Raw genomic sequence first — 14,843 nt, forward strand, 5'->3', positions numbered from 1 at the left:
CGCTATACTATATACAGTGTGTGTCTCTGCATTACATAAGAGTCCCATATTAACAATGCACTGTCAGCAGGTTGGCTGAATACTTATTTTCCATGCCCTTGTTTTTTATTCACAGATCTCCCCTGGCGGACTGAACAAACGAGTCGACTCTAACAGAGCTACGCTTGTCCTCAATCTACTTGTGGTCTGACGGCACTCACTGACATCAAAGGTACACCCGCCTCTCTCTCTACACCTCCAGCCTCCTTTAATCACTTTGTTCAGCTCATCATTGCAGTAATTACATTTCCTGACAGTTTTTTTTGCTCTGCAAATCCAAGACTTCACTTTCTCTGTTATCTCTCCTCGAGGGAGCTTCACTTCACTTCACTTCACTTTGTCGCTGAGGTGCCTTGTATGATTTTTATTTCAATACATTCAGGAGCTTTTTACCTCCAGGAAATGTGCTCTGATTTCAATAATTCTCACACTTGAATCAACTCAGGTAAATGTGGGTTGAAAAGTGGTCTTAGTTCTCTTCACAGTTTTAAGTGTGTTTTAGAGCTGAACAGGAGAGGACGTTTGTTCTGGTCCAGTTTCTGAAGACAGACTCAACTGTGTAATTGTGTGTTTGAAGTCTGCCACCTGTTGAAGATACAACCTGAGACACCTAATTGCAATTTGGAAGTCTCATGCTCTGCAGAAGACTATTTTTTTTTGCATGTCTTTGTTTCACTTTAAACTTGGAGATGCTCTTGTGCCTTTTCTGTTTTAAAGAAGTAGGACAAGGAGTATATTGGAATTAGTGACTAATGTGCATGTCTATCAAAGCTTTGTGCATTGCTTTTAGCGTGTTTCAAGTAAGCTCTTTGTTGCTTCTTTAATCATTTTGCTTGTTCATACAATCAAGAACCGACTTTTATCTCAGAAATATCTAGATGCTATTTGACTCTGAACTTTGACCTTCTCACTGTTGGCTGCTTATAGTGTAGCAACTGAAGATTATTCTTTCATCCCGGATCAAGAATTGGTGTGAGCCTCAGAATTTTAAATGGAAGAGAAGACTGCTGTTTGCAGAAGCTTTGCATGTCCCATATATACTTAAATAAATACTATATACTATACTAATACTATATACTATAATACATACTATACTAAAATAAAATATGGATATGGAAAATATGGAACAACAGCTACATTTATTTTCTTCTAGCTGTGGAAATGATCAGTTATGGACTTCACACACCTTGCTAAGCTTTGCTTATCCTGGCATCACTCAGCAATACCCCTCTGGAAATTAACACTCACTTTAATGTTCCTCAAAGCAACAACGGCTGGAATCCTAAATTTAGGGGAGGTTCATTCCTGGTGACAGTGCATTTCTTTTTTTAATGTGTTGCATCTTTTTAAAACATTAGTCAGTAGTATCCGTCCATCAGTAACCATTCAATACATGGAAGCGCGCTGAATATTTAGCTTATAGGCTTATGGTTAAGCTGTCATTTATAAATTGTGCATTATGTTATATGACATTTTCACAAAGAACGACTTGGCTTTGCTACAGTTATGGTGTTAAGAACTTTTTTTTTCTTGCAACACTTATGTGCAACTGTCATGTCTCTCATTCAGTTATGTTTTAATTCAAGGACTAATTCAAACTAACTTTCATGATTTTGAGAAGCCCTTTTAAAGAGTTGAAAAACTCATAAAAACCTCTGTTGGTGAGCGGAAATTCCCAGCATAGCAGAGTGTCATTATGATGAATCACTTAACTGTCCGTCACTCTCCGTAAGAGTTTTGACATATTGGACAGCTTAGCCAAGGAGAAAAATTCTCTTAAGAGCCTGAAATTGCTGGTTCTGAAAAGACAGTTTAAAACAGAGCAGACCCAATATCGCAAATGTATCTTCTGACTGTATGAATGTATTATCATCAACAGCAAACATGGGTAGCTTGAAGCTCCCACTACCACTTCCACAGTAGGAAGAGGAGCAGGTGTTTTTAAGTACCCAATTGTGCCACTGAGAGCTGTGTCCTCACATGGGCATATGATGGGTTTAGACAAGGAATTAATTTGAGCTGCAATTACAGGCCCTGGAAAGGGGCAAATTGGCGGCTCGGGGGGAAGGAAGGACCCCACCACCCATCTAGTCCCTAATCAGGTGAATGCTTTATAACTCAATATCGGGCACTGATGGTCACACTCAATTATCCTCATCCTTTACCTCACAATCTGTTTCCCCTTTCCCCTAATAACCCCATACTCAATCCCCTTAAGACCCGCACCACACGCCGCTGCTGGGCGGCTTCCTCAGTAGCTTTAGTTCTCCTTTGTCTCCTCTTTGATTGTTGATTTGAAACAAAATTCAAAGCAATGGGGACATTTGGGGAAATAGGCTTTTTCGCTTTCTTGGTGATAGATGACGATATTGTCACCACGATCATATGTGTCCTCTTAATCGGAAGATACAGTCAGAAGCAGTGTAGTGCAGCTTAGCATCAAGACTGGAAACAGCTAAACCGGCTATGTTCCTAGGTAATGAAATCCAGCTACAAGCAGCTTTGAAGCTTTAAACATGTTCAAAGCTGTTCAAACATCTTGTTTGTTTGATCTGTTGTCACTGCAGCCAACCAGGAAATAGTCTGATACATTGCCTAATGTAAAATCCTTAATTTTAATTTTTACACTTTTTTATTTTGTATCAGAGATTATTAGTATTTAAGAAGTACATGTATAGCCATTGTGAAGTCACCCATTGGATTATATTTTGGCCGTTACCATCTTGTTTTTTTGTAACCAGAAGTGACCACATTTTGATGAGAGGGTGGAGCTGGGGAGGAGGAGGCGCAGCTAACACTAGCAATAGCTAGCTAGCTAGTTTAGCAAGGTGCATTCATTATTTAAAATGAACATCTTACTTTTTAGTGTCTTTTTTTCCCCAACCGAACACTGAACTTTCATGACCTGTCAACCACAGGGTAGCCACAGCCTAACTCATACCCTGATTTGTCATCTATTTGCCTCATTAGGAAAATGTTTGCAGAGGTGATAAATCAAATGAGAAGTAGGGTAATTTTGTCATTGACTTTTGGACTTCTTTTTGCCACCAGTGAAGCCCCATGCTGGCCATTGGAAAGAATACAGGTTTAAGGCACCTCCGCATTGGCTTCACTTTTCAGTCCTTTAAGTTCCACAAATGCGGTCGCAGAATATTGTCTTAGCCTTGCATTTCAACTTCACATTGTTGATTTTAAAAAAGCAATGACTTATCTACTTCTATAATGTCAGTTGGCTGCACACAGCAGACTCATATGAACCCAGTTTGTGATGCTTTTCACTGGAGGATACCAGGAAAACAAGAGAGACAAAAGATCAAATGTTGGTTACCCCAGCTTGCTCTGGTCTTAGTGCTTGCATTCTGCTCAAGGCGGAGAGTTTTCAAATACACGAAACAAGAATTTCTTCTTTGTAATGGGGGAATTGCCAAGGTCTCAGTTCAGACAGTCAGGACTTTCTTCTCCCTCATAGCCCTATTTTTGTGTTTAAGTTGTGGTGTCATATAGAGAGATAACCAGAGCTCTCGCTGCTGGCTCATTTAAAGCTGTTCTTGAGAATAACATCACTTAAATGCTTGCCAGTTTACTACAGAGAAGGGAATGATGGCAGAGTGTCTTGTCGTTGGAAAAAATGTTTTAGGGGAGTCCAATGGACCTGATGAATAAGGTGCCAAGGATTTATTAGCGGATTTTCCAGCAAGCCTTTGAAGTGAGCAAACGCTGCATCTCATCTGCCGATCCACACTCAAAATTGTGGCCACGTATGTGTGTGTGGATATATTTATTACTGAGCTATTTTTAGAGCTGTGGGTTTGTGCTGAAGTGCATTTATACTTGAGGAAAAGCCTTGCAACAGTGAAGCTGGAAGTGAGCTTCCGTATCAGCTCTACACATGGAATATTAGCGTGTTTTCCCTTTTAACTAAAGATGTTTACGCCTTAAGAGTAGTCGAATCAAACAAACTTCTCTTTGTGGAATTAATTAAACATTCCTTTTTTCCCTCATCCCTTTGATTAGTGATCATCCCCTCCACTCGTAAACTTCCAAAAGTGGCATCTGCCAATGACTTTCCTGTCCTTGGAGTTGCACTCTGATATGTTTACATCACATAAAGTTGAGAGTAAGTAGGGCGTGTGTAATTGAGGATGGGGTTAAATGTGGAGACCTTGGCTGTGTTTTTGTCCCCTCTGACACAGGCCATTAGCAAACATCTGCTGAACCAAAGCTTTAAAAGAAACCGGGCTGTCATAGTGGCAGAGGGGAATTCTTCAGATGCCCCTCCCTGTGCTATTTTAAGTAGGCCCAGAAGTTGGTGTTTAATGATAAGCTGTGGGGCGTAGCTGACATGCCTGCCATATTATACCCTTTACGACTCAGGAAGCAATGCCTATGTTGTCCCCTAACCCTCCAGGGGTGTGAATCATTAGAGTCCGTCATCAAGTATGTCCAATCGGCATATCTTACAGAACCCTATTTCTGTGGGTTATCTCTAGTAGGGGATAGCTTTGAAAATAGACAAGGATGCTATTTTTGCAAGTTGTCAGTACCCAGCACTGTTTCCATTTTGAAACTTAAGTTAACAGCTGGTGGCTGTATGCCAGTCAGACATATTTTAGGCAGAACAGCGTTCCAAAATATCCTGATTTGGGAATGTAAAAGCTCTCTAAGTGATGAGAGATCATGTTCTCATATAGAGGTATAAAGGAACATTATCTTTCATTCACATGGATGTGAAGTTTTACTTGGAAAACACAGGCTGCTCAGCATGGATTGCTTTGTGAGGAAGAGTGAAGGAAGAATCGTGTCAGACGAGACTCCACTCCAGATAAATAAATGATCAGGGCGCAACAAACATCAAAGAGGGATTGTGTGCTTCAAAGGGAATAAGGGCCTCACAATCACCAGGTCCTATAGTGAAAAATGAATCCTGTGTATGCAAACACACACACACACACACACACACACACGCATGCACGCACGCACACACACACACACACACACGCACGCATGCACGCAAGCACGCACGCACACACACACACACACACACACACACACACACACACACACACACACACACACACACACACACACATACATACACACACACACACTGTGTTTCTGTAATCCGACCTGTTTAAGATTCTAATGGTTGCATCTGCATTGATCATCCCCTGCTGAGGCAAACCACCCCTCCTCAATCTTTTTGTGTTCCGGTGGCAGGATCAGCTGGAAAATACCCAATATGAGTTGGTTATAATGTGTTTCCTGACTCATTTGTCATTTATTGGTTTTTGTAAAGTATGTTCTCTCTTTAACCATACTGGCGCCTGCAGAAGAAGTCTCGTTATATTTCAGTTTTGAAGCCCTAATTCCTACTCACAAAATGTGAGACATCTTGGACATAAGGATTTATCTTTCCACAGTTTTATTTTGTTTTTAAAGTGATGCCGAATTTGACCCCGGGTTGCGATTTTTCGTCAGCTGATTTTTCTTCGGCTTGGAGAAACATTCATTCACTCTCTGATTGAGGCATCCAGTCCAAGGCCAGAACATTATGTCCAAGTAGCACACAAAAGGAACATCACTTGTGCTGAATCTGTGAAAAATATGTTGCTTGGAAAACATTAGGAAGTAAATTGTTTTGTGAAAGGGACATTTCCTTGATTAACCCAGTCTGGGTGTCTCCGGCAAAAATAAGCCCCCAGTCCTTTCCTCTGTGTGCAGATTGTATTCAATCCTCCAAGATTTTGTCATTTCAGCGTACAGGTTCTAAACAATAAAAAATATAGCCAATACCTCTGGGAATAGGCGGGGCTAGTCAAAGGGGGTTCAATTAAAATATAGAAGTAATAGTACAATTTTAAAAAATAATTCCTTTCCTTTTATGGCCCACAATTGTTTCTGGCTTCAGATGAGCGAAACAAAAAAATGTCAAAAAAGTAAATTAGCTACTTGAAACATTATGTTAATATGAATGTAGTTGAACTACCAGCAAACTACTGTCAAATGAAATTGCACTACTAGATTTATTACATACGTAGTTCGCCACTGAATTCTGGTTATATTGTAATTTAGGGGTGAATATTCTTAAACAAATATAACATTTTATGATATTATTACTACTTAAAAGACACACAATAAATGGGGATTTGGGTGATTCTTCGGATCCACTGCCCTGGGGTAGCTTCCTACTTTGCTGATAATCTGTTGATAATCCAGCCTTGAAAATAGACATGTACTGAGAAGCATATGTTTCTACTCATTTCTGTTTTAACCTCTGGCTTTTTCTCTTTTGTCTTCCTATTGTTTTTCTTTTTTTCCCCCTCTCTCCCAGCTCTCCGTTCTTCTTACTAGCTCATCCTTCTGCTTCTGTTAGAGTGGGGGATGTCTGTTTTCTAACACCTCTCAGACTGCTTATCTACTAGGTCTGTATTGCTGAGGTTTGGTATTTCCAGCCCCATTTGTTATTGTGCCGTCAACCCTCTTGATATCCCGCCACCATCAGTTATGGATATCAGGGAGTGTGTGACAGTGATACGCATTGTGGCTTGCAACTGTTATCTAGATATAATGATTGTTTATGATAGGCAGTGTGTGTGTGTGTGGTTCCAGGCACTGGGTGTCCGTATGGGTGGCTGTGGGAAGCTTGCATGTGTTGGATTCGTGCCTGCAACAGTGCTTGTGTGTCAGATTACGTTATGGCTCTGTGCATGACTATATCCAATGACAGTGCCATTCCTTCACACTGGCTGTGATTGTTCATTTGTAAGGGTGACATCATTCCCTTCCACCTTTTGGATGTCCAAAAACAAGAATGTTTGTTTTTGTGCGTGTGCACTGTGCTTTTTCATTCCCTTTACTGTACTTGGTGGAACATTTTTCCATTTCCCTGCACTGATGTTCCAGCAAAACTGTATTGAATAGTATATGCAGTGCCAGGATTGTCTTAATTACAAGAACTTTTAAAAGCAAAAGCATAATTGGCACCCAGCAGAGCATCCTCATTAATGTCTTTGCTATGCTATGCTTGGAGTATCAGAGACTTCCCCATGTAGTCACCCTTTATAGAAGAATTTCAGCTTGTCCCTTCAGGGTATTGGCTGAAGAAAGCACAGTCTAACTTAATCAGATTTGACTGAAACAGATAGACTCTCTGTAGTATGACCCCTCTTCTTTAATCATCCAGTCAACCATCCTAATTGTTCCATTTTGATGTGTCATGTTGGTCTTTTGTTCATGATGATGATTTAAAGCTTGCGCTGTATGCCAAATCATCAATGTCCCATCTTTGCCAATAAGTAAGTCTTGAATTTGACTTTGAACTTGCGTGAGCCTGTTGATGCCACTCGCCCAGCCTGTTGGGTCAGGGTGTTTTTAATGACCTGGTGCCCCCTCCTCCCCACTCTCTTCCTTCCCTTTCTGACATGGAAGATCTGTACCACTGCGACCAACACTGGACATGGAGGACTATGATGTTCGCTCGGCTGCCAGCATCCTGGCCTCAGTGAAAGAGCAGGAAGCGCGTTTCGAGCAGCTGACCCGAGCCCTTGAGGAGGAGCGTCGCAACGTCACCCTGCAGCTAGAGCGCGCCAACTTGCCTCCCAACACCCCTACCAGCCAACCGCTAGCATGGCAGCAGGTGGTGATGCAGGTAAATGATGCCAGCATGCAGTCCAGCCCCTCCCCCCAATCATGTGCTTCCTCTCTGTGTACCTAAAGCGACATTCTCCTGCTCTCTCCTTCCGTCTGAGCAATCTCATTCTCGTCATGTTTGCTCACGGTCATTGCTTTTCATCATTGGTGGGACTCAACAAATCTCTCTGTTCAATTTCATTGTGATTTGGGACACTTGTTCCCTTCATCTGAACCCACTGTCCTGGATGTTGTGCAATAATCTGCTCCATGGTGACTCATCTCTAAAAGCGAGCTGATGAGATTCAACCTCTCATTCTGTCTACCTTCGCCCCCCTCCTTCTACGCCACTGCTCGCCATCCAATCCCATCTCTTTTCGCCCACTGGTCTTTGATATTGTCTGGTGGTGGTGCTGATTGGATGTGGCCTTTCGCCCAGCTCTGGACAGTGTCTGGAGGACATTAGAGACCTGGCCAGCGCTCCTTTCAATGCTGGCTGACTCTGTAGGGGCAAGAAATGTAAGATGTAGAAAGGAGACAGCTGTAATCCCCTGAAAATGTCGGCAGTCACATCAACCCATTGATGCACACTGGAAAGAAAGAAACTCTCTCAGACTGTACACATGTTTTACTAACCAGCATTTGAAAGCACAATTTGGTGATGCAGCACCTGTAGCACTTAGATGCATCACCTTTAATCACAGTGAAAGAGGCAGTCTCATGTTTTATTGATATAGCTAGACTTGCAGAGATGAAACTGCTCTGCCTACATTTGCTTGCGGTTGTATTTGCCTGCAGTCACATTTTGTTAACGGTCGTGTCAGTGTTCATTTTTTAAGGGCTTGCTGCCAATTTGGCCTCATGAAGGGATAATGAAGAGGATGCAGAAAAAGTATAGCATGGTAAAGCAAACTCGTCATCCCCTCCCCCAACACAGGGGTAATCTACTGCTTTTATATGTTTATGTGTGACTGCGTGTGTGTGTGAGAGAGAGTGAGATACCCTCCCTTCCTCATAAACTGGACCATGATTTACTGGACAGTGCTTAACACGACAGGCGGTGAATTAACCCTCTCTCTCACGCTATCACTCACAGATCAGACTTACAGATAACCCCCACCCTGGCTGTTTGCACACTGGGGAGTCAATTGAGTGTAGCTGGGTCCTGCTCACGTAACCACGTCCCATTACACATCACTTTAAAATGTCACTTTAGTCACCAGACATTGGACTGTTGGCTTCATCATAAACACCTATAAATGCCAAGGCAAATTGGATGTTGGGTGGTGGGAGGTTGATTAGTGTCTGCACTGGGGAAAACAGCACATGAGTGCTTGGCAGCATGTATGGTCAGTCTTGAACATAGACTTAATGTTAGACACAGTCACCATGATCTCACCCATCGCTTTGTGGACTTGAAATTGGCCATTTTGGCCATCACCACATTGCTTTTTTTATGCACAGAACAGACTGAACCATGTTATGTTATCAGTTAATGCAAGTAGTAGCTAGCTAGCTAGCTTGTTTACCAAGGGGCATCCATTTTTCAGAATGAACACAGACTCCTTGTCTTTTAGTCCCAATTGAATACTAAAGGAGACAATATTACATTTAAATTTGACTACTAAGAAAATGCTGAGAAAAAGGTTCAAAGTTCTAAGTGGTAACAAACTGTAAATCAAATGTTAGCCATGCTGCTTTATCAACATTTAAAACTAGCGATTGTGACTATAGACTTATTATTAACATTTACTGAGATAATAAGTCAAGTAATTAGGTTATTTTTTAATTGACTTTCATATGATCAGACTTCTTTTTACAACCGGTCGAGTTGCCCCCTGCTGGCTATTAGAAAGAATGCAGGTTTAAGTAGGGATGCCCTGATTAATTGTCTCAGCCCATTTTCAGAAAAAATATTCATTTATGTGATCACCATAATTGCTTTCTAATCACTGATAATATATAATGCCTGTTTGACGCCAGGGAGTAAAATATAAATGTGTAGTCACAGTAACCACTGCCCAGAATGCAGTGTGTGACGATGAGGTTGCCCATTCTCTGTAGCCATGAAAATATAATTATTATATAATATATATAATTATTAACGTCTATGGAGATCCCAGTACACTACAAAAGATTCTGATCTACTGTGATACAGCAATGTCAGCTGCTGTAACAAAACAACAGCAACAACAACAACAACAACAAGGTGTTGTGTCGTGTGTCAGTGTGCAGTATCCAGCACCTTGAGCCCTCTCCACTCACATGATGACATGGTATGAGTGATGAGGAATGAATCAGGTTGTTCTCTCTATTTCCATTTCTTCCTTCGTTTCATACACACACTCACACATACTCCCCAGGCTGCATGATGGATTAAAATGGATCATGGATCAGTAACTGAGGGTTCAGATTCACAACCCTAGGGCCAGACTCAATGAGGCCTGCCATTATTTAGTTAGGGTCAGGATAAGGAAAAGTGGACCAAGTCTGATTAATGAAATCAGATTCAAATAGACGCCTAATGAGAGTGATAAGCCACTGATCTAAATCGCACTCTGCTACACGATGCTCTTTTTGGAACAGATTGGGTCCAAACATCAGTGGGAAGCTAACACTTTAATCTGCCATTATCATTTAGATCAGTATTGTCAGCCTTTTAACACAGGGGAGATAGAGAGCAGGCCCAGTGGGTAGCAAATAAACATGAGAAAAATGATCTTCAGTTCACAGGGATTGGTGCGAATTATTTCATACACATCAATACAGCACTGTATGATTGGTCACTTTAAACAGTGCTCTGAACTCTCAACACTACTTGTTGTTTTTTTCCCTCATCAAGCCCCCACACTCAGTTTGTTGAACACTGCAGGCTCTTCCATGCAGTACAGCCTGAATGTGGAGTGAGGCATGGCCCGGGACTACAGCCAAATGACTCATATAAATCATACAGTGATGGTTTGACAGTGTTATACGGAAATATAGCAGTCATTTCCTCTTCAAATTTAAAGTCAAGATGATTTGTAGCCTTTCAAGGTGTTCAGTTTGATGCCAAATCCTCAAGCTAATGTTCATGTTAACATAAAAATGTTGCATAATAGGGAATAGTTTTCAGCCAGTCTAGTGGCTTGGCTCTACAGAAGCAATGTTGGTCTGTTTGTTGGATGGCCCACTTTGATCCCAACTTAAATCCCCTGATTTCCTCTTACACCACCACAAGGTTGATATTTTTTGTTTTTTTTTAGTTTTTTTGAGTAGTATCTCAACGTATTGGATGGATTTAAATTAAATTTTAATGGGACCCGGCATGTTAAATCTCAATATCTACCAGATAGATTGACACAAAAATTTTGGACAGATATTAGTAGTTCCCCATCTATGAATCCTAATGACTTTGATGGTCCTCCTATTGGATAGACTGCCATGAAATTTGGTTCAGGCGTTTATGTCCCGCTCAGGACATCTTTGATTATCCCCTGAAAGTATGCATTAGTCCAGTAATTGGGTCTTCCAGCCTGAAAAATAGGTGAGATTCCCAACTATCACAGCTATACATACATAGAAAATGTTAGTATGCTAACACCCTCGCCTAAAACAATGGAAAAAAACCTTACCTGCTAAAAGTTAGCAGCTTTAAGTATTACTGTGCCTAAGCACAGCCTCATGAAACAGCTACAGTTGCTTTTCTGTAGACTCTTGGTCTTGAACAATAAAGAACATTTCAGACTAATTCATCCTCATATATGTGGCTCAATGTCATTCAAATATTAGTATATGATATTTGATTTGGCCCTCTATGATGTTACTAATTTGTATAAAAGGGTAGACCACCACAAAATGCTTTGACAATTGTACTTGAAAAATGAGCATAAGAGAGGTTCTTGTAAACAGCACTGGCCTACTTTCCAAGACCTTTCTAATTGAATTCTGGTCATCATTCACTTCAATATTACACTTCCTTACAGCCAAGGAAGAAAATTAAAGTGGTTACTCTGCAACATCCTGTGAGAAACATCGGAACAATGCTGTCGGATACTCCATTAGCTTTCCTGATGAAATTATCAGTAGAGATTCAGTGACACGGACACACGCCTTTCAATCTGCATCTATCGACAGCCCCAGCATGTGACCCCTCACATGAGAAGATCATAGCCTTTCTTCATTTGATATTGCGTTTGGCTGCAGTAATTGATTTTTGCCTGAAGGAGTGGCGAGACACCGAAAGGTCAAGTGGTGCATGGTGACAGTTCTATGTGTGGAGAAAGGCAGACAGCACTCAGACAACCGCGTCTGTTTGGAGCTAAGGGAGAAGGTGACCTCATTTCATATACACCAGACGCCTAATCTATCTATCCACTGCCGCTGCCCACCATGTGCACGGATCCCATCTCCTGGTGCATACAATCACCCGGCTGCATTGAAAAGCAAACTCAGGATAATTTCTCGCACTGTGGGTATCATTAAATGTTGGTGTTTGGTATTCAGATGCTATATTCAGAGGGCTTCTAGCATTGCAGAGGCATATCATCCCCTTGTGCAAATGTTGTGGGAAGTTTTCAAAGACTTGTGAGCTTTAGAGAGAGGGAACAGTGCAGCCTTTGATCTGCACTGCTGTCTGTGGTGAAGACGTACAGGCCCCGGCCCTGCGATGGCACAACAGCACTCAACCAACAATCAGCCCAGCCGTCCTCCACCCACTTTCATCCCCACAGCCCCACTGCCCCCCAACCCTGTCTCGGCACAATGGAAACAAAGGGCTAAGGGTGCTATAGCGACAGAAGATCTATCCTTCCTCTGGCAGGGCCCGGGAGCCCCTGTACCCTCGTAAATCACCTGCCTAACAATGAGCTTTAGTTTACCCCCTTCCCTCCTCTATCTTCCCCTGTCTTCTTCCCTCGCTGTGCCATCCCGAAGCTTCTCTCCTCCCATAAACACCCTAATTACCTTGGTGTGAAAGTGCCTCCTTTGTTTATTTTTGTATACCACCCTGTTTCCGTACCCTCCCACACCACTTTCCTCTTATATTGAAAAGTCACTTTAAATTCGAATAATGATGCTGCTTGTTTTTCATGTTTCCATATGGAGCACCCAGTCACGCTTCATGGCAGTTTAAAGGTTACTTGGCCCTATGGATATTCATTTACAGGAATACAAATAGATTGTATATTCTGAACAGAGACAAACAGCATCTGGAGTTCTGCATCATTTTTCTCTCACGTCTTCTCAGTCATGAATCAAAAATCATACAATCATCGTGCACTGCTATGATAGCCTGAAGTTACTTCACTTAGATGGACATTCAGGATAAACATCCAAAAATCTGTTTTTAAATCACAGAAATCTTCATTTGGCTCACAATAATATTCAGACTTTCTCCTCAGTGTCAAAAGTAATGCTGGTTTTGAAGAATGATATTGACTGTGACTTGGCAGCAGACAGGAAACTGTAGACACAGTAACAGAAACAGAAGCAGTCGACACTTCAAACCAACTATATTTTCATCTTTCTTTTAAAATAATGCCCGATGAGCTAAACGTAGACATATACCCACAGTAGAAGAACAATTTAACAGACAAAATGAAAATGAAGCCTTTTAGACTGTCTCCAATCACTTCTAGTGTAGACAATCGCCCCCTCTGGGGTGAGTCCAAAAATAGATTTTGATCCACATAATAGCTTTGAGGTACACCACTACTGGTTTTGACATTCTTAAACTGCAAATATTCCTGCTCACACTTTTAGATAAGTGGGTCCCAGCCTAACATGAAGAAATATTCCCTTTGTGACACTCATCACCAGTTACATGTTAGGAACAGTTCAGTCAAATAGTATGGTTTTTTTGTTTCATCTCAATAATTTTCAGAGGCCTGAAGAGTTCAAACAATGCAGTATTTCATAAGAAAGATGAAAAGATTGGACGAAATGCACTGTTCAATAAACTTGGGGTCTATCTTTCTCATTTCCTTCTAACAGCATGTCAAGACTCGAAAGCCTGTGGCTATGCCGAATAGTGTGAAGTTTCAAAGCACCATTTGTAATATTGACATTCAAATTCTAAACCAAAATTCAAATGCAGCACAGCTTTTTCTTCTCTACACTAATGTTATTTGTATTGTATGTTTAAATTAGACTCCAGTGGGGGCTGTTTAAGATTGTTTTGGACTTGTGTGAGCAGCCTCACTTCCCAGTAGGAAGAAGGAGACTTAACCATTAGGATAGGAAAGCAGCTCCGAGATGGAGATCTCAGGTAGCGATTTAGCCAGAGCAAACCCTAGTGCTGGAGGCCTGATCCAAGACCACCCCAGCTCCACATGGAGTCAGCTAATATTCTGTTGCATTCATCGCTGCTGTGATGAATTCAAGTTGCTGCAGCAGCTAACTGGATGTCTGTCCGCCTCGGAGGCTGCTGTAGGCTGTCCTCCCAGTGAGGAGGAATCAGGCAAACAGCATAATAACAGGGTGTGTTTGCTGCTAGCTAATCCTTGTCTCATCTTTGGTCTGATAAACAGACAGACAGACAGACAGACAGACAGACAGACCAAGCTAATCAATGTGCTGCACGCAGCTCTAGCTTACATTGATAACTGATAGACTGATATTAACCATCTTAAACAGTAAAAAAAAAAAAAACACACACACAAAACTGATACAAATAAATCCAAAGAATCCCTTTATTTAAATTAAGGATTTAAATTTCTTTAGGGTGATAAAATCATGAAGTATGAGAAAGACATTCAAATATTTTTGAAATGCCTCAATAGCAGCCTCATATATTCGCTGCAGCCCAACTAAAAACAATCCAATCCATTTACAAATCAAATAAATGTATTAAATATTTAAGTTGCAAAACCCACTTGCTTCTTCCCACTACATTGGCTAAACTAAAGCAGTCCCTGCCATTTCCGTTCTCGGTTATCTTTTATTCACCCCTCTTCAACATTAGGAGTCAAGTTTGAGGCATTGGCCCATGAATCACACTGCTAACTGCTCAAGGTAGGGAGTAAGTCCTTTCTGTGTCTCAGCTCAGAATAGGGGCTGACACGGAAGGACAGGAGTTTTTACTCAAGGTTGGGGTTGCACGTATTCCCTTCGTTCAGACGAACAGGGAGAAAGAGGTTTTGAAGGGGAGGCAGCAGAAAAGCCTTTTGTACTCTGAGCTATTTATATTCCTCTGG

General features: G+C 41.4%; 1 protein-coding gene across 9 annotated transcripts in view; it reads left to right on the forward strand.

Moving 5' to 3' along the window:
• Positions 1–14,843, forward strand: part of arvcfb (ARVCF delta catenin family member b) — a 256,104-nt gene that overhangs the window by 96,945 nt on the left and 144,316 nt on the right. For 8 of the 9 annotated variants that reach the window (XM_059338015.1, XM_059338020.1, XM_059338017.1 and 5 more), the window contains exons 3-5: positions 116–211; positions 6,371–6,461; positions 7,468–7,687. In XM_059338015.1, coding sequence (XP_059193998.1) covers positions 7,496–7,687 — 192 coding nt within the window. In that variant the 5' untranslated portion in view covers positions 116–211; positions 6,371–6,461; positions 7,468–7,495. The remainder of the gene's footprint in view (positions 1–115; positions 212–6,370; positions 6,462–7,467; positions 7,688–14,843) is intronic. The other variant, XM_059338024.1, reaches the window with a different exon arrangement.

Source organism: Centropristis striata, chromosome 7, assembly GCF_030273125.1.
Source record: "Centropristis striata isolate RG_2023a ecotype Rhode Island chromosome 7, C.striata_1.0, whole genome shotgun sequence".
Classification (NCBI taxonomy): domain Eukaryota; kingdom Metazoa; phylum Chordata; class Actinopteri; order Perciformes; family Serranidae; genus Centropristis; species Centropristis striata.